This window comes from Macrotis lagotis, chromosome 6, assembly GCF_037893015.1.
Source record: "Macrotis lagotis isolate mMagLag1 chromosome 6, bilby.v1.9.chrom.fasta, whole genome shotgun sequence".
Classification (NCBI taxonomy): domain Eukaryota; kingdom Metazoa; phylum Chordata; class Mammalia; order Peramelemorphia; family Peramelidae; genus Macrotis; species Macrotis lagotis.
In genome coordinates, this window is record NC_133663.1 from 83,078,256 (window position 1) to 83,102,894 (window position 24,639).

Below are 24,639 nucleotides of genomic sequence, written 5' to 3' on the forward strand. Positions count from 1 at the left end.
ATTAAGTGACTTGCCCAAGGTTACACTGATGAGTGGTAGGAACAAGATTTGAACCCCATTCTTCTTCCAAAGGTCCACAATTACTCTCATAATAACACCGTCCAAACCAATTTGGGAGGTAAAATCAGAGTTACAGAGAAAACACAATAGTGTGCTCTCTATTCTACAGTAAGATAAAAGTTTATAGTCAAAGTTTTTGTCCTGAGATGAAACTAAGATCTCTTTAGATGCTACAACTGCTTTGATAATGCAAATATAAAGGTTTTTTTTGTTTGACTCTATATTGTTTAGGCATTATATATCATAGGCAATTCTTCTATCAGAAATAGAAAAACCAAAATCACAAAGCATACATGACAACCCCAATACATGAAATGACATCCCACAAAATAGCTAGCTGATCAGGATGTCAATCAAGTTTTGCAAAGTAACTGAAGAGCTATGAGAAGCCCAGGAAAATTGTGTGATTGGGTTGTCCCCAAATTGCCTACTTTACATTGACTGCTCTGGTAAATGAATCATTTATCCATTGTAGCAACTGATGCTCATTCATATAGCATCATGGCATCTTCTTTTTATCTGGAATGAGAAAGCTTCACCAGGTTTGTGAATATTTCCTATTTCAATGCAGTTTAGATATTGACTCTGGTAAAGGGAGATCCAGGGGAATATGTGAGTATCATCCTCTCCAAAATGGGTTACTACTCCTAGAGTTTTATCCAGGAATTTAATTTAATTTAAAATTTAATCTAGGAGCTTCCTCCAATAATTTAATATCAATTAGGATGAAAAGAGGTAAGGAGGGTATGTAGAGAAGAAAGGACTAGGAGGTGATCTTCCCCAGCCTACCACTGTTAATGTGGGGTATTTTAAAGAGAACAGGCAAAAAAAGTTAGATGAAATAGCTCTGCTCTCATCCTCATTTGTGACAATATCTCTATGCTTTGTTACATCAACTGTCTTAGAGGAACAACACGTGAATGATCTTCCTCATTTTCTTTAACATAATCATGAAAGTTAAAGATATCTCAAAAATCCCAACAAATCAATGATTGTTTCCTCTGAGCAGTTTTTTTCACTAATTGTAGATTCTGAAGGTTGGTTTAGAATTCTTTTAAAGAGAGAGAGAGAGAGAGAGAGAGAGAGAGAGAGAGAGAGAGAGAAAATATAAGAGCTTGAGAGGAGTGTTGCTATAATTACTCTAACATCTTAATATTATGTTCAAATTAAAATAATAGAGGAAAGATGGCAAAAAGATGGCCTTGGAAGTAGGAAGACCTGAGTTCAAGCCCCTCCTTAGACAACTAGTAACCTAGGCAAGTTTTTTGAACTCTTAGTGTTCTAGATAATTCTTTGAGACTGGAAGTTGCAGAGAACACAATGACTGAATAATAATCATAACTAGTATGCACATAGTGCCTTAAGGTTTGCTAAGAGCTTTACAAACATGCTCTCCTTAGAGCTTCACAACAACGCTGGGAGGAAGGTGCTTTTATTATCTCCATTTTACAGATGAGGGAAATAAGGCCAGAAGAGATTAAATGAGTAACTTGTGAGGGTCACACAGATAGTGAGTGTGTCTGAGGTCACATTTGACCATCTGACCCCATCTCTTCCTGACTCCAGGTCCAGTGCTCTGGCCATTGAGTCTCTAGTTGAAATCACCTAATAAAGAGAATTTTTCATCTAGGAGTTCCCTAAAACTGACAAAATCATATATCTAGTCCCTACTGCCCTGCTTAAATGAGTAAAATGTGCATTAAATAAACTTATAGAAACCAAACCTAGAAAGCTATAAAGTCACTCTTCCCACTAGCTTCTCTTCCTTCCCTTTGGTATACCAACATCCCAGGGACATGTATATTTTGGGCCATTTTTTGACATCTTTATTTGTGTTTCTGTTTACAGAATTAAAACTTCTGGATCAAAAATAACTCAGACATGGGCTCACGCTACAGATCTGAAAGTATAAGTAAACTGAGTAGGGGGTTTTTGTGATCTTGTCTACCTGTAAAAGGAAACAGTAAGATTCTACAAATGCTTTTACATAGCGTTTCATCTTTCTTTAATGTAGTGATGAGAGAGGGAAAATAACAGATGACTTGATGCTCAAGTTATCATATAGATCATTCTATAGACTATTCATTAATTTGGGGCATTTTTACTGGGCTGGATCCTTTCTCCTGGGTCTCTTGCTTTGAACTAATTATGGTGAGTGTGTCAAGACTATGCACAATATAACTGAGGAAGCACAGATGTACACTGTCTGAAAATATCATAGAAGAAAAGGGTGAACAATTTAGAAGGATTTGGTTTGCAGTACTCTCTGTTAATGCAATTATAAAAATTACTCTTCAAAAATTCAAATAGTGGGAAAATAAAGTAGGTAATTTCCCAAATCCACAGAGCTAATTGAATTGTAGATTTAATTTAACTACTTGCTGAAAATGGGCCAACCTCTCCATATGGTGTTCCAAACATAGTTATAGTGTGAGAAAACCATTAATGAAAAAAACTCAAGAAAAAATTATTTTAATCCTTAACATTTACAAATTTGAATATGAAAACTGAGATTTTTCAAGTTCATCCTATCCCATTATTATTAGCAATGCTGTAAAGTTGATCATGCTTCCTCTTGTACACAGTCTCATGTTTTTAAATATAGTCATGAATTATCTGATGAATATTGTGACTGTTATGAACAAGAATCACAATGTTACCCTAAATAACAATATTAAATGCATTTAAGAATGAGTCTTTGGGGCGGCTAGGTGGCGCAGTGAATAAAGAGCTGGCCCTGGAATCAGGAGGGCCTGAGTTCAAATCCAGCCTCAGACACTTAATAATTACCTAGTTGTGTGGCATTGGGCAAGTCACTTAACCCCATTACCTTGTCCCCCCCCAAAAAAAACCTAAAAAAAATCTAAACTAAGAATGATCCCTCATTATTTAATAAATGTCATCTAAGAAATACAAGTCTTCCTTCGGATTTGTATAGCAATAATTTAATGATTCTTGCATTCCTACAATTAGCTGTGTGTTGAAGGAAACTCTCTGATTTTTAAGTTTTCTTGGAAGTATGAAGATTGTACACTATATTGTCTCCTAACTTTAAAGATTAATATTAGCATTATCAGGTTTGAACCTGAAATTTGGATACTAAGATTAACCATAAAATGACCACATACATATATGTGTCTACATATATATTTATATATGTGTGTGTATCTGAATATATCTTTAGATACACACCTAGATGTCAATTCAAATAACTATATTTACATGTATATAGATACCTAGATATGTGGTCCAGTGGATAGAGCACCAACCCTGGAGTCAGGAGAACCTGAGTTCAAATTCTGCCTCAGACACTAAATAATTGCCTAGCTGTATGACCTTGGACAAGTCACTTAATCGCATTGCTTTAATTTTTTTTTATAAAGAATTTTTTAAAAGGAGGCAGTTAGGTAGTGCCGTGGATAGAACACTGAACCTGAAGTCAGGAGGACTTGAGTTCAAATGCGGCTTCAGACATTTAATAATTGCCTAGCTGGGTGACCTTGGGCAAGTCACTAAAACCCCCATTGCCTTTAATAAATAAAAATTTTAAAAAATTTGCATAAAAAATTTTTAAAAAGCAATCATGATACCTATCTCCCAAGATTGCTGTGAGGACAGTATTTTATAAATTTTATGATTTGTCCATTTATTGGGAAATCTATGAAAAGCTGTAAATAATAAACTCATGTTTATGAAAAAGAATGTGGTTAAAGGAGAGGAAAAAAGTGAAAACCTAAAAAAGAAGGCAAGTCCCTAAGCTCATTTTTCATCAAGTATGGGCTCTGAAATGATAAAACAGAGAAGACAAAGACAGCTGTCATATGTGAAATTTAGAATTTTTTAAAAAAAGAAAAACATTCTATATCTCCTTCAAAACTATGATGTGACTCAATTGGTGCCTTTTGAGAAGGGATTGACTAAATATATACAATAAAAAGGAACTCAAATCACAAACCCTTGGGTCCATCGTCCTTCGAGGCTGGAGGTTTTTTGATAAGATCTCGGATGCTGCAGTCCGTTCCTGCCCAGGTATTATTACAAATACAGGTGACTTCATTACTACACACCTGTGTGAGGGAAAACATAAACAAAGTTTTCATTGTGGTCTTCTGTTGATTTCTTTTTTTACCTCATTGCTCAGTCACTATGGAATAGCCATGGTAAAATCCCAAGACTCTTTATAGGATGATCCTCCCTCTCTGAATTCTATAGATTAAGACTTACATTTAAATTTACTATTAATCCAAAACAAGGAAACACTTCTTCCACTTAAGTGTACCACACACACACACACACACACACACACACACACAGGTACAGGGTAACTTTATGGTGATGTAACATAATGGATCTTAATCATTAGAACCTTCCTAGCTATGCAATCAACCTTGAGCAATTAAACTAGAGAAGAAAATGGCAAGTCTCTTCAGTACCTTTTGCCAAGAAAACCCCATATGGATCACAAAGATTAGGACAAGACTGAACAACAAAATCTTTAAATAAAAAACTAGCTTTTCTGTCACTAGTCTCATAAATCCAACTGATTGAAGATTAAATAGATAAATTTTAAGCTCTTCTTTATACTGCTTCTGTTACAGGTATACAACTCTTAACCAAATTGTAAATTAATTTTAAAGTCTTTCAAACTAGTTAAAATATCTGTAAAGTATTCTCCAAGGTTCTGAACATTTATCATGTGCGGCAAGAATAATGGTTTGAAAAATGAAGATAACACTTCAATACTTGTGTTGGAAGCTGATCCCAATGCACTGAGTCTGTCTGAGGCGACTCATCTGTCTATACATCCTCTACAAGGATCTCCATGTTGGGAGATAGCACTCTTGTGGATGATAACCTTCATCCCTCCTGAATTACATCAACTTGCTGGTCACTGACAGGAGCCACATACTCCAAATACTAGGAGCTAAAATTAAATTTGTGTGTGGTTTCTAACACCTTCTACCATTCTCCTAAGGAAGCTGGAAGTGGGGAAGGAAAGAGGGTCCAGTGCATAGGATTGAGACTGCTTTGTATTTTGATCTGTTTATTGGGTCACACTGGCCAAACACTTTACCAAAGGCAGCCTTCCTGATTCTGCTCTCAGCTAGGCTGGTCCTTGGAGAACAGACATGTCCTAAGTCTTTTGTCATCTCTGGGTCTGTTTCCTTAGTTATAAAATGACAAGATTGAATTCAATGGCTTTTCTTGGTCCTTCCAGGTTCTAAATTTATGACTCAAGGATCCCCTAGCAGAACACTTTTTGAAACATTATTTTTAACATGTTATTCTTCAATACAAAAAAAATTCAAAGACTCCTTGTTTGTAACTGGGACCTTTATCAATTATCATTATCAATTTGATGATTCTGTATGAGTTAGATGTCTGTAATCAATTTTTCCCACAAGTTCACCAACACCCACCTTCTTCTACAGGTACCTGGCTCTTGACTTTCCCCCAAATATATTATTTCTGTGTTAATCATTCATATTTCCTTGCTTGAAATATTGCTCCTACCTCCACACAGGTCAAGTCATTCTATCCAAAACATACCCACCTTTCCCAAGAGGCAGCTGGAATCAGAAAGACCTGAGTTCAAATTCAGCCTCATACATTTACTGTGTAACCTTGTACAAGTCATTTAACCTTTATCTCCCTTAGATTCCTCAGCTGTAAAATTGGAATATTAACAACTCTTACCTCCCATGGTTCAAAAGAGTTTGCAAAGTGCTTAGCATAGTACCTGGTACAGGCTAGCTGTTTAATAAATGATGGTTTCCTTCCTTTATTTTTTCATTCCTTCTTTCTTCCCTCTTTCCTTCTAGTTCTGTTCCATAAAAACCTCTCTAATTACTTTATTTCTCATAACATTCTCTTCTTTCTATTCCTACAACCTTAAGAGTCTCTACTATATACCTTAGCACCTGATAATATGCTTGCTGTTCTGTGATAATTAGAGGCAATGAGGGGAATAGTAGGTAGAGCACTGGACCTGGACTTACAAAGACTTGAGGTCCAATCTTGACTCAGATAATATCTCTGTGATGTGAGAAAGTCACATATCTGTCTACCTTAGTTTTTTCATCTACAAAGTGAAGTCTTCACCTTTGTCTCAGGGTGTTGTGAGGATAAAATGAGATAATTTACGAACCTTAAACCACTATATAAATGCTTCTTCAATAGGACTATAAAATTCTTGTAGGCTAGACGTGTGTGTTTGTGTTTATGTGTGTCTATACATTAACTGTATTGGGTTATGGACAGGAGATGCTTGCCAAATGTTTGTTGATTGACTAGAAATGAATATCTATCACACAGATAAAGAAGATATCTTCTATGATGAGCCTATTCAGCGTAGAGCATTCCAATTTTGAAGTTCCTGGCATTATACTGAAGTGGGATGAAATTCAGAAGGAATAAATAAGCCTCAAAGCCTGCAAGTGTTTGAAGAACACTAAACACTGGGAGTTGGGATCAGTGTAATATTTCACAAAACCTTTATCTCTCTACAGATGAACTGCACAGAGAGAAGGCTGACTAAAGAAAAGATAAGCTTATAACTATAAATGTATTTCTTAATCTTGAAAGTTTTAACAAACTGAGTAGGATTAATACCAGTGTAGGGTAACTGGGAGAAAGCTATCATGAATTACATCAAAATCTCTCTGCCCTTCCTTTGATCATAGACTCAGAGCTGATAATAAAAACAAGAGGGAACATCTAGTTGCTTAAAATGTGGAGCTCCTTTTAATCCATCACCTTTGGCTCCATCCACCAACATATCTACTTTGGGGAGGATCTTCTCTTTTTCTCTTTGCCATCATTTTAAAATCTTCTTCCCAGTATCATTGCATTACTCTCATTCTCCTTTCCTGAAATCTGAATACTTTACCAAATTTTCCACACCAAACTGAGCAAGTGTTAAGTTTTTCTTTTAGATGTACAACTTCAGTGTTCTGTGAATTTCCCAAGTAGTCAATCTTATGGATTTTTTTTTGAAAGGTAGCTGTTTGTGTAATGTGAGAGAGCAAAGAGCCCCATGGAATCCAGAAAACCATAAGCACTGTGCAAATGTAATTATTTCCACTTAGTTTGGGGGAGATTAAGTATTTTCAGATGACCTCTCAAATTCCTTCCAATTTTAAATGGAAGTAGCAAAGTGGGTTGAGTACTAGGTCTAGAACTGGGAATATCTGAGTTAACATCTAGCTTTAGACACTGTGTAACCTGGGTAAGTCACTTAATTTATATTTTCCTCAGTTTCTCCAACTGTAAAATGCAGAAAATAATAGCACCTATCTCCCAGGATTGTTGTAGAGATCAAATGAGATCATATTGGTTAAGCGCTTAACATAGTGCCCATGTATAGGAGGAGTTAAATAAAGGTTTACTTTCTTCCTTGTCTTAGTTGATGACTTTGTACTCTTCAGCTGGTGTTTCTTAAAGTATGAACACACAGGAAGAGTCAGTATTGATACTAGCAATCTACCTGGTACCTATTCTTTATTTTGAAAGAATAAATAGCTTTAATTCAATACAACAAATATTTACCAAGGATCTACTTTATGCACATAAGGTGATAACCAAACCAAACCAGTGGGAAGTTCTTTGAGGAATCTTATAACTTCCTATCATCTCCTTAGTTGTTCTGACTTTTTCCAATAGAAAATGAAAACTATCACAGCATAAAATAGTAATGTGACACACACAAGACTTCGAATCATGAGAGCTGAGTTTAAATCTCTTCCAAAAGTGTTACTATGTGATTGTAGACAAGTTATTTATTCTCTCAACCTCAATTTCCTTATCTATAAAATGGGGATAATAATAATAATTATTATAAATCAAATAATAAATAATTCATAAACTGCTAACATTTTTTAGAACACTCTAAGGTTTGCAAAAAACTACATATGTATATTATAACATTTGATCCTCATGACAGTCCTGTGACGTAATTGGAATTATTTTCACCCCTATTTGACAGATGATGAAACTGATGCTGAGACAGATAAAGTGAATTGCTCAGGGTCACATAACTATTAGGTAGTTGAGAAAAATTTTCAATTGTGATCTTCCTGGTCTCTAACCTCTGGGTCACCTAGATGCCTTGTAATACTTGTAGTGCAAACCTCACAAAGATACCAAAGGAAAAATGCTTCTTTAAAATACTATATAAATTCTAGTTGTGATAATGGAGCTTGCCAGAAGAAGGGTTTTGATGAGAAGATATTTGACAAGAAAGATTAATGGAAAGTTGCTAAATTCAGAGTCAGAGGCACTAGGTTCAAATCCTAATGATTATCTTACTACTTGTGTGACTGTGGGTAAGTCTCTTATCTCCTCAGTGCCTCAAATGGAGCCTTAAGGTCCCTTCCAGTTTTAAATCAATGCTCCTATGAGTCTGGGTTCACAATAACAGTAAATTACAGTACATGTATATCGTGTGTTTATGTGTATGTATATATGTTATTCATCTTAGATCTTCTTGTCTGTTCTTTGTCAGACATAGATTTCTTAATATCAATAATGAAATGCTCTAAATCATCAATTATTAGAGAAATGCAAATTAAAGCTTCTCTGAGGTACCACCTCACACCTCTAAGATTGGCCAATATGACCAGGAAGGATAATGAACATTGTTGGAAGGGTTGTGGGAAATCTGGGACACTATTACACTGTTGGTGGAGCTGTGAACTCATCCAACCCTCCTGGAGAGCTATTTGGAACTACACCCAAAGGGCAACAAAAATGTACATATCCTTTGACCCAGCAATACCACTACTGGGTCTATACCCTGAAGAGATGATGAAAAAGGGTAAAAACATTACTTGTACAAAAACATTTATAGCATCCCTGTTTGTGGTGGCAAAGAATTGGAAATCAAGTAAATGTCCTTCAATTGAGGAATGGCTTAGCAAACTGTGGTATATGTATGTCATGGAACACTATTGTTCTATTAGAAACCAGGAGGGATGATGCTGAGTGAGATGAGCAGAAGCAGAAAAACACTGTATACCCTAAAAGCAACATGGGAGTGATGTTCAACCTTGAAGGACTCGCTCATTCTATCAGTGCAACAATCGGGAACAATTTTGGGCTGTCTGCAAAGGAGTGCCATCTGTATCCAGATAAGGAGCTGTGGAGTTTGAACAAAGTTCAAGGACTATTTCCTTTAATTTAGGAAAAAAAACCAGATATTTTATTGTCTGATCTTGTTACCTCTTAAGACTTCTCATCTCTTCTTTAAGGATATGATTTCTCTCTCATCACACCCAATTTGGATCAAGGTACAACATGGAAACAAAGTAAAGACTGGCAGATTGCTTTCCATGGGGGGGGGGGAGGGAAGTAAGATTGGGGGAAAATTTTAAAACTCAAATATCTTTAATAAAAATAAATTTTAAAAAATATCAATAAATAATGGATAAATAGATAGTAGATGGCAGGATGACAGAGAACTGCTAAATATGAAAATTTAATCCAGTAAAAGTTTTTCAATTTTCAAATAACAAAATAGCTACAGTCTTGGCTTGGCCTCTTGTTGCATCTTTACTTACCCCATGATTTGAACAAACTTTGCCATTGGAATCAAGGGGGCAGCTGCTCATGTTTAAGGACTGAATCTGGAGGCACTTTCGATCAAGACACATCATGGATGGGCCACATGGAGTTCCATCTTCCACATACCCTACATCAGTATCATCATCCAAAACAACGTGGGCACCACTGGAGACAGAAGACATGTGTATAACTGTTAGAGGTGCAAACGTGATCAAGACTCTGTTTCCTCATTTGTAAAAGGATCTAGAGAAGGAAACGGCAAACCAGTCTGGTATCTTTGCATCAAGCCTAGAGGTTTCCTGGCAAAAGTGGAGAAGATGAAAGAATAATTCAATTCAAGCAAAGATTTATTAAGCAACTACTACATACAGTCTCCAAGATTGCATTGTAAGATGAAAAGCAACACTTCTGTAGGACTATAAGTTATTTATGCAAAAAAGCCTAATATGAATTAGAATGTGAAAAGTATACAAAAATATTAATCAGAGAAAGAAGTCAAAGGTCTAAGATTGGAGTCAGAAAAGGATTCATGGAGGAAGTGGCAGCTGAATGTTGAAAAAGATTTTCAATAGGCATCTATATTTCTTTCTAAGCATTGGGTTAACCTGCAAATGTGCCTAGGCAGCAGGGCAAGATTCCAGAACAGAGCATCAAAGGAGAAGCTAGTTATGGCAAGGAGGGCTGCCACCCTGTCCTCTGAAACAAGAAGGAAAAATGGGAGAAGCAAAGGGTATATAGAGAGCCTCAAAGGAGTAGGGGAATGGGATTGAGGAATATTCCATCTCAGAAAAGTAATTAGTGAAGTCATCTGAAGTCTGATCCTCCTTTAAAGGATGGTGACTTGCCTCCACAACAGATATTGTTGGGAGTTCCCAAAGGCAAATTCAGAAGAGCAGTTCAAAAATGTTTTAAGCAATAGCAGTAAGGCTGGAACAAGTATGCAGCTTCCAAAGGTGGTTATCAGTGTTCTACACAGTAAGTATTTAATAAAGGCTTATTGATTTAATGATTTAATGGGGATAACATGTATTTGGATATATGAGGTCCAGAATATTTGTTACAGATTCTCATGACCTTTGTTCAACTGAATTGGAATTTATTTCTTACTCACAGACAAAAAATAGTCATCAGTAATACTTTATAAATATTTTCCATATGTAACTATATTAATCAGTTCCAGGCCATGACTAAAGAACAAAAATCTCACACTGGATTACTCACACTTGAGAAAAGTGTATGGCAAACTACTTTCATCAAATTTTTAAACTTACTGCTCAAATCACAACACGTTCTAATTAGATGAACTTGGAAAAAGTGAGAAAAAGAGTATTTTAATAGATAAAACAATATCCTGCACATGTCTAGAGACACAATAAATATTTGTTGATAAATGAATGGTGATCTACAAAATTATTAGACAAATTAATTTTTAAAGGGCATCTAGGTGGAACAGTGGATAAAGTACCAGATCTGGAGTCAGGAAGATCTGGATTCAAATCTGGATTCAGACACTTACTAGCTGCATGATCCTGGCCAAGTCACTTAACCCTGTTTGCTGAGATTTCCTCATCTGGAAAATGAGCTGGAGAAAGCAATGGCAAATCCTTCTAGTATCTTTGCCAAAAAAAAAAAAAAAACCCCAAATGGGGTCCTCAAGAGTTGAGCATGACTGATCAACCAAACAACAATTAATCTTTAAATACATATTGTTAGGGATTTTCAAAAGGAAAAGAGTAACAAAATATGAATTTTCCTGATATCTAGTTGCCTCTGAGTTTGTCTCTAAGTTTCCCTTTTGACAGAACTTTTCAATATGCAATACATTACCTGCAGTCAATTACTCGGCCTTGGTGATAAAAGGAAGTTGGGATGATTTCCCCCTGAAGTTGACCAATTCTTGGAACTCGAGTGAGATTGGTACAGAGCAAAAACCCACAAAACACGTCACTGTAAAGACAAAAGGGGAAAATTACAATCATTCAACTCTTTTTTTTCTTTTATTTCTTTCTGAATAATAATTTCATCCATTCCTCTGATTCAGCTTAAGAAATGGCTTGAGAGAAATCACTTGCTTGTAGAGTGAAAAGCTGCTGGTCCCAGAGACTCATGAGTGTTAGTGAGATGTAGGTTATCAAGCTGCCAAGGATGGGAAGGCATCTTTAAGTGAGCTGTCTGGCTCCACATCATCCCTAAGCAGTGCTGGGAATGCTGAATGACCTAAACAATATACTCAAATTTTCTCTTCATAGCTCACCTGACTAAACAGTCAGTCTGGTAGGCTCCCTCATCATGCCTCCAGGAACCTCATCTCTCCATGAGATCACATAATCCTGGAACTCATACCTCATCTGCTAGGAGGAAGGAATGGAAATAGCTTCTCCCCAAACCTCCACTGAACTTCCTCATCTGCCATCTGGATGCATTCTTTTGGATTGCTCTATCACTGCCCATCAGTGGTTTTAGAACAATACCTAGTGGGTGCTTAATAAATGTTTACTGACTGACTAACAACACTAAATTATCTGTATCAAGTGATGTTAGGTAAAGAGATGGAATAATGAGAATCTTGATGGATAAAACTTACAAATCTCTTCACCAAAAAACTTCAGGTGGCTTAGAGGATAGAATGCTAGGTTTGGAGTCCAAACCCAGCCTCAGATAGACTCAGACACTTACTAGCTGTGAGGCCCCTGGGCAAGGCACTTAACCCTGTTTCCCTCAGTTTCATCATCTGTAAATTAAGCTGGAGAAGGACATAGTAAACCACTCGAGTATCTTTGCCAAGAAAACCCCAAATGGGGTGATGAAGACTTGGACACAACTATTCAACAAAACAACATGAAACTTTTCCTCTGCATCAAAAAAATTAATCATCCAATGATTGAGAATCAAGGCAATATAACCTAGCTGGAAGACTAGGGATTGGAATCAGGAAAACTGCTTATGAATCATTCCTCATATACTTAATAGAAATCATGCTTTGAGGGAAAAATATTTGTAAATCTTAAGAAGTACTATACAGATTTGGGATTATTAATATTAAAAATGGATCTTTGATATATAATTTACTACTCAGTGGTAATGATTACCATAATTTGATAAGTAAACTAAAAACTTTCAGCAAAATTCTCACTTAAATATTTCCAACTTCTTGTAGTCTGGTAAAGGAAAATATGTAAATTTTTAAAAGAAAAATTTTCCTTTTCAATATGATCATGCAAAAGATTAATCTTAAACCCTAAAATCATGCAACATTTTATACAAAGTAGGTGTTTAAAATACAGTGTTTAAATTAAAACTGTACCCTAAATGCACACTATTTCTATTTTATATGCAAACAGTTTTTATATCATTCCATTCCCAAATCATTTACTACTACAGTCCCATTAAGATGAAAAGATAAGAATTAATTTACAGAGTTTTGGCAAAGGATTAATACAGTTAAACAAGTTGCCCTAGTGTAGGAAACCTCTCCCTTTGAAGCCACAGCATTGATTGCATCATTATTGTTTTTGCTAATGATAGGCTCTTGGCCATTTGGCATCAGGATACACTAAAATTACTGACAAAAATATACACTAGAGAGTATTTTTAAAAGCATTACACATTTGGAAAACTCATTAAGGTTTATTTTTGATGCCCTCCAGCTTTACATTAAGAGTTGATAAATGGCCTTGCTTGTATATGTACACACACACACACACACACACACACCCTCCCACTGACTCACTGTTTGCTGCACTGAATCCATCGATCCCCATCTTTGCCACAGTTCCCCTTCTCAGTCCCTTCTGTATTAAGTTTTTCATAGCAGAATTTGTCTGACCCTGCAGCTTCTTTTGAAGGTAAGAGAGAGGAGAGGAAGATGTTAGTTTCATTCATAAAATCAACCTTGAAGAAATGATTTTCTTCCTAGCAAGAATGTTAATGACTTCACCTACACAAAACCCACAATTCTGTGTTTGTTAGGGGGATCAAGGGTGTGGGGTTTTTTGGTAGGTTTTTTTTTTTTTAATCTGTGTTTGGGTCCTTAGAATGCTGTTTTCTTTTTGAAAGCTACAACAGTGGATAGAGTCAGACTTCAAAGTCTCAGGATGTTTACCAGCTGCCCCTAGACACAACTTCCCCAAACCTCAGTTTACTTGCCCAAAAAATTTCTACAAGAAGTTGTCCTGAGGACCTAATAATATAATATGACTAAGGTATTTTGCAAAGCTTAAAGTACTATACAAATGGTAATTATTATTATTGTTGTTGTTGTCTATTTTTCCTTTATATTCCTGCATTTCTAACTTCCTTATTGATATTCTTGCCTTCACATCCCTGACTCCCATGTCAGGGACTGGGACATAGGAGGGATGGATATGTACTCGATTAATTAAAGAACAATAAGGCATTACACAAAGACATTTCATCAATGAATAATTCTGCAATGCTGATAATATAAATGAATCCAATTATTCTAGGATCATTTTTGGAAGTGTGATTTTCTTTAGAACCTTCAGTCCCAATCTACAATGATGAATTGTGGTCAAGTTGCCTGGTAATACAGGCAGCAAAAAAGCAGAAAATGAAGAATTTTCTTGCCATTCTTTTTCTTCCCCTATAAGTCTTTCACTCTTTTACCAGCTAAAGCGAACAGTATTCTTATCTTCCAATTTTCCCTTTGCAACCTAAAGAGAATTTACATGTCTTTTCAAAAAGAGTAAATGTGGGCTGATAGGAGAAAATCCTTTGAGAATATCCTTAAGAGAGTGAGAGAGATACCATGAGCTGTCACGTACCTCTAGAAAGTAAAACCTTCCTTTGTGACTAAAAGAAGAAAAGTTTCATAAAGTTCCAATGAGCCTGGTGTGAACTTGGCTTAGAAATCAGAGTTATCACTTCATAATGTAACTAAAAGATAGATATGGAAAGTGAATAATGTACATATCTATAGAGCCCCCTGCCCTGGGCAAGCTTCCAGGAACTAAATAAATTCCATGGGTCCAGAAGATCTTATGCCCTCAATTACAAGAGATGCCTTTGCCACTAAATTTTCTCACTGAAAAATATAATTAGTCCTTGGAGGTTTGCTTGGGAAGTTCTATGTATATTTATAAATAAGTGCACATATACATGTATGATTACATATAATACACATATATGTTTGTATGTGTGATCAATACATAAAGTAAATCACAAAGATATTGAATCTTGAATTTTTCTCCTACAATTCAGTGTGAGTTCACTAAAAGAAGTCAATGAGCCTTTTAGAAACAAAACAGAATGAATCATCTATCATCTCTACACACATGAGACATTGATGGAAATTTATTTATTTTTCATGACTGGCAGACTATACATTTTTCACTTTCATATACATACCTTTTCTCGTTTTTCTTATATATTTCCAAAAAAAGCAAATGACATGCTACAAAACCGGAAAGAAGGATTTTTGAAAAGCACACACACACACACACACACACACACACACACACACACACACAAAAGTTATAGAAAAATGAAACATACTGCTTCCCCAGATGTACTGGCACTGATTATCCCTTGTCTTGCATTCCCCATTGTAGCAACGACCCTGAAAAAAAATTACATGTCAAAGAAAATACGTAGGTAGTGTCTTACTTCAGAATATTGATGTCACAATTATCTTTATGTTTTCTCGGCAAAGCAGACCCAGGATCCTTTTCCATTTCCCAATAAAAGTCATTAACTCACTATCATCTTAAAGAAAAATAAGGATTATTGCATATATCTGTGAGTAACATCTAGCTATCCATCTATATCTATATATACATATGTGTAAATATATGGCATTAGGAAAACAGATTGCTGCAGTGATCCAGTGATGCATTTGAATTTTTTAACTCACAAAGTAACCACACCTGCTTATACCAGTGGATGGGAAAACTAAAACTGTTGGAGCTTTTAAGGGAGGACATGACCTTAGAGAGAATGAGTTCTGTCAAATTTATCTGATTTCCTCTAGGAGAAGAAGAGGACTGAGAGAGAAGAGGAAGCAACAGATACAATCTAAGGCCTGGCATAGTCTTTATGATAAATTCATAAATTAACCTCTATGTTTTTCAGCTAGCAGCCTAGTATATTAAAAAAAAATCCTTCAGGTAGAACCCTAAATGGAGTACTGCCTTCTGGAAAGTTAACATCGGGAATATCTAGGTCCTGATTAGAGGAAGCACTCTTCACCAGAAGTGAAGGCTTCTTCAAACAAAGGTCCAAGTGACAAGACCAAACAAGTCATGGCTCAAATATACACAACAAATATATCCATAGTTGTTACATATAACTCTAAATAAATATATAAATAATTTTTAAATTCTATTTATTTTATTCTGAACTTTAGCAATCAAACAAGCATATAATTTATAATAAATATGATTATATATAATAAATATGTTGATACAGAGGTTGGCCATCTGGTCAGAAGGGTTCCCTTGGCTGGTACCAGGGGCAGGACTCTGTTACATTGCCCATACACAGATCCAGGTCACAATCCTAGGTGGCAGTGTCAGGGCCAGGAGAAACTTGAATGCACAGGGCAGCAGGAACCCTGATCACAGTTCCAGAGGGAAAAGAATGCTTGTAGTCTCCCCCAGACCAGAGCCCAAGCCAAAAGAGCAGTGACTCTACCTCTCCTTGGATTATACAACCTTGAAAGAATTGAAAACTTGCAGAACTTCAGAACTAGCTGAGAGTAGCAGCTGAAAAAAGTCCTGAACTTTGGGACAGTTCCCCCTCCAACCAAGAAGCAGAGTCCCACTTTAACCATAGACTTAAAAGACAAGGAATAGACTTAAAAAAATAAGTCAACAACAACAAACATTAACATGATCATATTAAGCTATTATGGTGACAGGGGAAATCAAAATACAAACTCAGAAGATGACAAAGTAAAACCACTACATTCAAAGACTCAAAGAAACTGAATTGTTTCCAGACCCCAAAAGATTTTCTGAAATAATTCAGAAAGAATTTTAAAATAAAGTAAGAGAGGAAGTGGGGGGGGGGAGTAATGGGGAGGGGGGATGAGAGTGATGCACAGAAATCATTAAAAGTTAACAGTTTGATAAAGGAGATACCAAAAAAATTGGAAAAAATAACACCTTTAATAAAACAGAATAAGTCAAATAGTAAAAGAGACACAAAAATCCAATAAAGAGAAGAATGTATTGAAAAGCAAAATTAGCCAAATGGAAAAAGTTACAAGAGCTCACTGAAGAAAATAATTCCTTAAAAATTAGAAATGGGCAAGTCACAGTTAATGATTTCATGAGATATTAAGAAACAATTGAACAAAATCAAAAGATCAAAAATAAAAGATGTGAACTATCTCACTGAAAAAACAACTGATCTAGAAAATAGATCTAGGAGAGATATTTTAGGAATTGCTGGACTATCTGAAAGATATGATCAAAAAACAAAAAGAGCCTAGATATCCTCTTTGAAGAAATTATAGTCTAAAACTGGTTGGTCTAAAACCAGAATGTAAAATAGAAACTGAAAGAATCCATTGATCCCTTCTTAAAAAAAAGATATCAAACTGAAAACTCTCAGGAATATTATAGTCAAATTTCAGAGCTCCCAGGTCAAGGAGAAAATATTGGAAACATCCAAAGAAATAATTCAAATAGGGTGAAGTCACAGTCAGGAAAACAAGAGAAGCATAAATAGGTAAACAGGAAAGAGAAATCATAAGGAATTCAAAAGGGTTAAACTTCTTGCATTTCTACATAAGAAAATGATATGCATAACTCCTAATAACTTACTTATTATTACAGTAATTAAAATGATGTGAATTTGTGTTGAATATGATGGAATGAGAGCTAAAAAATAAAATTAAGGTGTGAGAGAAAAAAGAATGCACTGGGAGAAGGGGAAAGGAGAGGTAGAATGGGGTAAATTATCTCCCATAAAAAGAGGTGCAGAAGAATTTTTACAGTGGGAAGGAAAATGAGGGAAGAGGGATGATGAATATTTGAATCTTATTCTCGCTGGAAGTGACTCAAAGAGTTGAAAAACATACTCTCTCAGTTGGTAGCAGAAAGCTATATTATCCTGCAGAGAAAGGGGATAAAAGAACAGGGGCACTGATAGAAGGGAGGACAGATTGAGAGAGACAATAGTCAAAAGGAAAACACTGTTGGTGATGGTGGATAGGTTGAAAGAAGAAGGGGAAGGTAGGGAGGGATAAAATGGCAAAAACAGAATGCAGAAAAACCAGTAATCATAACTGTGAAAAAAATGTTCAGCAAGTTTCTCTGATAAAAGTTACATTTCTTAAATTTATAGATAATTGAATCAAATTTATAAAAATTAAGAGCCATTCCCCATTTAATATATAAATGGTCAAAGGATAGTTTTCAGATGAAATAATCAAAACTCTATAATCATATAAAAATGCACTAAATTATTATTAGAGAAATGCAAATAAACAGTTCTGAGGTACCAACCCACTCCTATTTAGGTTGGTTAATATGACAGAATAGAAAAATAACAAACTTGGAGGATATTTGAGTATTACATATTGAGATACCAATACAGTAAAGATGGCGTTGTGAAATGACCAATCATACTGGAGATTAATTTGGAGCTGTGTCCAAAGGACTAAAAAATCATGCATGCCCTCTGACCCTAAAATATTACAATTAGGTCTGTATTCCCAAAAAGATTTTTAAAAATGACTTATATGTACAAAAACATTTAGAGTTCTTTTTTGTTGTGGCAAATGACTGAAAATTGAAGGGATGCCCATCAACTGCAGAATGGCTGAACAAGTGCAGTATATGATTGTGATGGAATACTATTGTGCTATAAAAATGATGAGCAAGATGTTCTAAAGAAAAATCAGGAAAAACTTCCATGACTGATACAAAGTGAAATGAGCAGACCCAGAAGAATGTTGTATATAGTGATAGAAATACTGTATGATGATCTACTGAAAATTACTTAACTATTTTCAGCAAGAAAACTTAGAGGAACTCATGATACAATCATATTAAAATACTATCACCTCCAGGGAAAGAACTAATGGAACCTGAATGCATATTGAAGCATTCATTTTTAAATTTTTAAAACTTTATTTTTTGTGGGATTTTTGCTTTGTGTTTTTATTCACATGTCTAATATGGAAATGTTCTGAGTAACAGCATATGTATAACATAACAAACTGCTTGCCTTCTTAAAAATGAAATTTAAATAAACATTTTTTAAAAGAAATTATGAGGGGCAGCTAGGTGGTGCAGTGGATAGAGCACCAGCCCTGGAGTCAGGAGTTCAAATCCAGCCTCAGACACTTAATAATAACCTAGCTGTGTGGCCTTGGGCAAGCCACTTAACCCCATTGCCTTGCAAAAACTGAAAGAAAAAAAAAGAGAAAGAAATTATGAAAGAGATGGTTTTAAATAAATCTGGGGAAACTAATATGAACTGATACAGAATAATTTAGATGACAACATTATAAAAATGTTTCCTGAATGAAAGGAAATACACAATTACTTGATATTCAAAGTAATGAACTAGAAGAAAAGTCAGAAATTAGCAAAATAATATGCAATGAGGATACACCCAGGAAAGGAAAGCAAGCACAAAAATAGAATGAGAGTACTGGGTTGAGGTTTTTTTTTTAGTATTGAAGAAAATTACTATAGGAAAACCTAATTGCTCAAGAGTGAACCATGTGACACTAATTTTTAAATTAAGCACTTAACATATCAGCACAATAAATAAGAACCAGAACTATCTTCACACACTGGTTTGAGCTTATTTGTTTTCTTAAACTCTTAAGTGGTTCGAATTTTACTAGATTACTATATACAATTCTAAGTTCTATAACTCAGGAGACATATTAAAAACTTTGAGAAGATTCATAGGAATCATCAAGATGATTATCTTAGATGTTTAAGGAAAGATGGAAAAACATTGAAATAATATGATGTTCTTTTGTTGATCCTTATTCTTATCGATCTATAGACACATTTAACATTGTTGCCCACTCTCTCCTCCTTAATAGTCTCTCCTCTCTAAATTTTTGTGAAATCACTCTCTTGGTTCTCTTGCTATCCAAATGACCACTTCTCAATCTTCTTTGCTTGTTCATTTCAAGAGGAAATGAGCTCAAACCCTAAGACATTCTTAAGAGTACATTTCTAAATATTGAAAAATCTCTTTTTCCTAGAGATTAAAAAACTATAAATTTTCCTCTTCCTGTGGTTACTTAAAATTGGATAGAGGCTATTTTTCAAAATTATTACTGTTTAAGTCCCTGCAGACCTTTGCTGCATGGATACGTTTAACTGACTTTACTACTACTACTAATCCTTCAGTATTAAAGAGGACCATACTAACCAACTGATTGGTGGTGCAAGCTGCACAATTATGCTTATCATAGTGAAGAGTGTGCTGTGAAGACATCCTTCTCACTTGTCTTCACCAGAATTTTTTGGGAACAGTGCTATTGGAGATGGTCTTGGCCTCAAATTGATTTTGCTTCCTCACTTATCAGCGAGACACTATGGTGCTTTATCAATGCCAAGCAATCACGCATGTGATATTCGATGACATTAGGTGACAAAGCAATATCTCTCAAAGAACTATTCATGAGTTCAGACTTTCCTCTCAGACCTTCCACCTTTGAATTACTCATCAGAATACCCATATTATATGAGCAAAGCAAATGATATTAAAATTTGGAAAACCTGACATACCTGATTAGAATTGCAAGAATATCCATCTTGTTTATGAAGATTGGGTGGGCACTGTAAAACACAACACTATTAGAAAATATTGGCCAAAACTAAAAAAAAAAAAAGAAAAGAAAATATTGATATTGTGTAAGATTTAAGGAATTTGCAATGAGTAAAATGCATCATAGATTTTAAAAAACATTTTATGCATATCAAGAAGGCAATAAGAATAATGTTATCACTAGAGTTAAACAAAAATTCATGCTTTACATCAAAGTTGCTTTTTAACTCATGAGTATAATATAATTTTAAAATATGATAGATTAGGTTTGTAAAGGGCAAAAAGTATTTTTAATACTTTTATATGGTAAGCAATTTAGTTGGGGCAATCTCACATCTGTAATTGTATCACTGTAGGAAGTTCCTTGTAAGAAAATTCCTCCTATCATCTCCAAACTGAAACTATCCTGAAATTTATAGTTTTAAAAAGTTGTCGATAAGGGGAGGCTAGGTGGTGCAGTGGATAAAGCACCGGCCCTGGAGTCAGGAGTACCTGGGTTCAAATCTGATCTCAAACACTTAATAATTACCTAGCTGTGTGGCCTTGGGCAAGCCACTTAACCCCATTTGCCTTGCAAAAACCTAAAAAAACCCCCACAAAATTGTCTATGGCACAGAGAGATTAAATTACTTGCCCAGGGTCACATTGGATGTGGACATCAGGAGTGGGTCTTGAAACAAATTGTTTTGATTCACAGAAGTCAGACTTTCTATCTGTAACACTCAATAAGAAATTTAATTTATTTAATTATAGCTTTCAAAGCATGATTGTTGAAAAATGCCAATGCACAAAAATGGGTCAGATTTTAATATTATTAGAATACATATGGGCAGAGCCTATTCTAGAAAAATTTCAGTACTGTAAAAAAAAAGCCCAGTCTATATTCCACTCATGGGCCCACCTCTTCAGACACTCCATACGGAGTACCTGGGCAGTAGCTATATACCTAGATGTTACTTTTTTTTATAAAAGAAAAAAAAACCTGTTTCTACCTTCTGAGTCAAAATGAATGCTGTACTATTATTGCCTTCATTTCTCCAAAGACTATCTCATTCTTAGAATAACTGAGCCTGAGGAGTATGATTATTTTCTTTAGGAGGGCCATTTTAATGAAGCATTTTGTCAAAATTACATTTCATTTTTCTAATCTGCCCACCCAGACCATTGTTGGTTTGGGTGGGGGCTGAGGAGAGTTTTTCCCTGAATTTTCATTTGATTTAACAGGTGTCATAAACCTGAGAAATTACAAACTGAAATTCTTCCATAACACTGAGAGTCGGGGGGGGGGGGGGGACCTCTATTAAAGAGAGCAAACCTATGCATCTCCGCTATTAAATGAGAAATGTGACAATTCACCCTAACTCACCCAAATCAAGGTAAAATCATTTTATTTCACAAACTTTTCATTAGAGTAACCAAATTCCAAAAATAATGTATATTGAGATTTCTGGCTATTTTTTACAAGAACATTTAGTTACTCATAAGCCTTCTGGAATAATCTTCTTCCCTAATAAGCAACTTCCTTTAACAGATATTTTCATTTATGAATTTCGGGGATAAACCTTAGTTAATTACACCATGGCTGTTATAAAGGCAGCAAAAGGTTCAGTGGGTCTTTTCTCACTGGAATCTGTTAGGAGTGCATTAATCAACCAAAATAAACCCTCTACTCATTACAGAACCTAAATAAATGGAGAATGAGAAGGTCTGATAGAGTAGATAGTAGGCCAACTTTGAACCTCAGAGCAAATTTAACATCTAAGGTACGTGTTGGGATTGGAATCAAGAAAACTCAGCTTTCTGAGTTCAAATCTGGCCTCAGAAGCTTAGGTACTTAGTCTGGGCAAGTCACATAACCCCATTTGCCTCAGTTTCCTCTTCTATAAAATGAGCTGAAGAAGAAAATGGCAAACCATTCTAGTATCTTGGCCAACAAAACTCCAAATGTTGTCGCAAAGAGTCAGACAAGGGCAAATTACAAACGTTTAGCTCCCCCAAGGGAATTCTCTAAGACAAACTGTAGTTTTACACTGCAGGAGTTTCTTATATGATAAAATATTAGCTACAGACCTCTGATCCCCCCCAAAAGAAAACCAAAAATTCAGAAGTATACACAGAAATGGGGGCAGGGTGAAATATTTCAGCCCAGAACAAGAATATCAGTTTACAATTAATTTGCCAAACTTTCTTTTGGGTCTATGTGGTCTTTTGCAAAAAAAAAAAAATGTTAAGTGTGGTCAATATGTCATAGAATTCTCAAAGTCGCTTGGGAGACAATTTGCACCTAACTCATTGTTAATGCAAGCTTATTAGTCATTAAATGTAGATTGTTACTCAATAGAATAAGTTCATGAAGGAGACTAGACAACTCCTTCCTTGGAGGCATTTTATATTCCGACAGGCAATTCATGAAAGAAAGATTGTAATTAATGCAATAATGTTTATACATTCCTGTTTTAAATGAGTTATGTTGCTTATATAAGTAGCACATTTACAGGACTCAGTAAACAGTTTCTTCAGATAGAAACTCTAACTGGCACAGCAGAGGGAGAAGAAGATGAGTTCAAATTCTGTCTCAGATGTTATTCACTAATCATGTGACTCTGGGCAAGAGTGATGTGGTGTACACCTCAGACTGACCAATATGACCAGAAAGGATAATGAGCAATGTTGGAAGGGATGTGGAAAATCTGGGACACTATTGGTGGAGCTGTGAAATCATCCAACCTTTCTTGGGAGCAATTTGGAATTATGCTCAAAAGGCAACAAAAATGTGCAAACCCTTTGATCCAGCAAGACCACTACTGGGTCTGTACCCTGAAGAGATTATGAAAAAGGGTAAACTGCTTCCTGGACCATCACTTATATAAAAATATTCATAGCAGCCCTGTTTGTTGTGGCAAAGAATTGGAAATTGAGTGAATGTCCATCAAGTGGGAAATGGCTTAATAAACCATGGCATATGTATGTGATGGAACACTATTGTTCTATTAGAAACCAGGAGGGATAGGAATTCAGGGAAGCCTGGAAAGATCTGCATGAACTGATGCCGAGTGAGATGAGCAGAACCAGAAGAACATTGTACACCCTCATAGCAACATGGGAGTGATGAACAACTTTAAATGGATTTGCACATTCCATCAGTGCAACAATCAGACACAATTTTGGGGTATCTGTGAAAGAGAATATCATCTGTATCCAGAGAAAGGATTGTAGAGTTTGAACAAAGATCAAAGACTATTACCTTTAATTTAAAAAAAAATGTTATCTTATTATATAATTTTGCTCTTATATTTTATTTTTCTTCCTTAAGGATATGATTACTCTCTCATCACATTCAACTTAGATGAATGTATACCATGGAAACAATGCAGACTAACAGACTGCCTTCTTAGTAGGGTTGGGGGAAGGAAGCGAGATTAGGAGAAAAACTGTAAAATTCAAAATAATTTTAAATAGAGTGGTGTGATGTAGAACTCACTAAAAAAAATAGTCTTTTCTTCTCAAGCATTCTCATTGTACATTGTACATGTGACCTCCCTGATTTATTTCACTGAGGCATCATACTTGATCAGAGAAATCTCAGAGAATAAGCATCTATGGACAATTCAGGGTTATTAGTCATGCTGTCTGCCAATTAGCTTGATTCTGAAATATCTATGAAAGCTGAAAGAAATTCTTTCCATCATAACTGATGAGAGTAAAAAGAATGTGTGATCAAGAGAACTAGCTTATGTGAATATAATATGAAGAGGGTGAGATCTTTTTTTTTTTAAGGTTTTTGTAAGGCAATGAGGTTAAGTGGCTTGCCCAAGGCCACACAGCCAAGGTAATTATTAAGCTTCTGAGGTTGGATTTGAACTCAGGTACTCCTGACTTCAGGGTTGGATCTACAGCACCACATAGCAGTCCCAAGAGGGTGATATCTTAATTTGTATGTGAATTAGATGAGTGGGGCAGAGCTTTACAAAGTCCTCAGCCTGTCTCTCCTAAAGAGAAGAGAGGAGGAAGTTAGAAGAAAAATGGACAACTATTCTTCATCTTCTTTTCATCCTTTACTTCCTCCTCCTCCTCATTTTTTTTTGTCCAAAAAGCTGGGAAAGTTTGTTTTCTGTTCTGTGTAGTTTTCTTTTTTGATTTCTTGAAATATAGCTCAGGAAAGACAGGCTTTTTAAAAAGTCCACTGTGTTTTAAATGGAACTACCTTTCTACGCCTTTAAACCAAATCATTCTGATTCTTATTGAAAAGCCAAT

The 24,639-nt window shown here is 35.4% G+C and overlaps 1 protein-coding gene across 1 annotated transcript in view; it reads right to left on the reverse strand.

The window, feature by feature from the left end:
* ADAM23 (ADAM metallopeptidase domain 23) overlaps positions 1–24,639 on the reverse strand; it is a 236,395-nt gene that overhangs the window by 22,612 nt on the left and 189,144 nt on the right. The window contains exons 19-24 of the mRNA XM_074192744.1: positions 20,346–20,396; positions 15,136–15,199; positions 13,352–13,457; positions 11,449–11,568; positions 9,618–9,786; positions 4,016–4,127 (exon numbers count right to left, since the gene is read on the reverse strand). Coding sequence (XP_074048845.1) covers positions 4,016–4,127; positions 9,618–9,786; positions 11,449–11,568; positions 13,352–13,457; positions 15,136–15,199; positions 20,346–20,396 — 622 coding nt within the window. The remainder of the gene's footprint in view (positions 1–4,015; positions 4,128–9,617; positions 9,787–11,448; positions 11,569–13,351; positions 13,458–15,135; positions 15,200–20,345; positions 20,397–24,639) is intronic.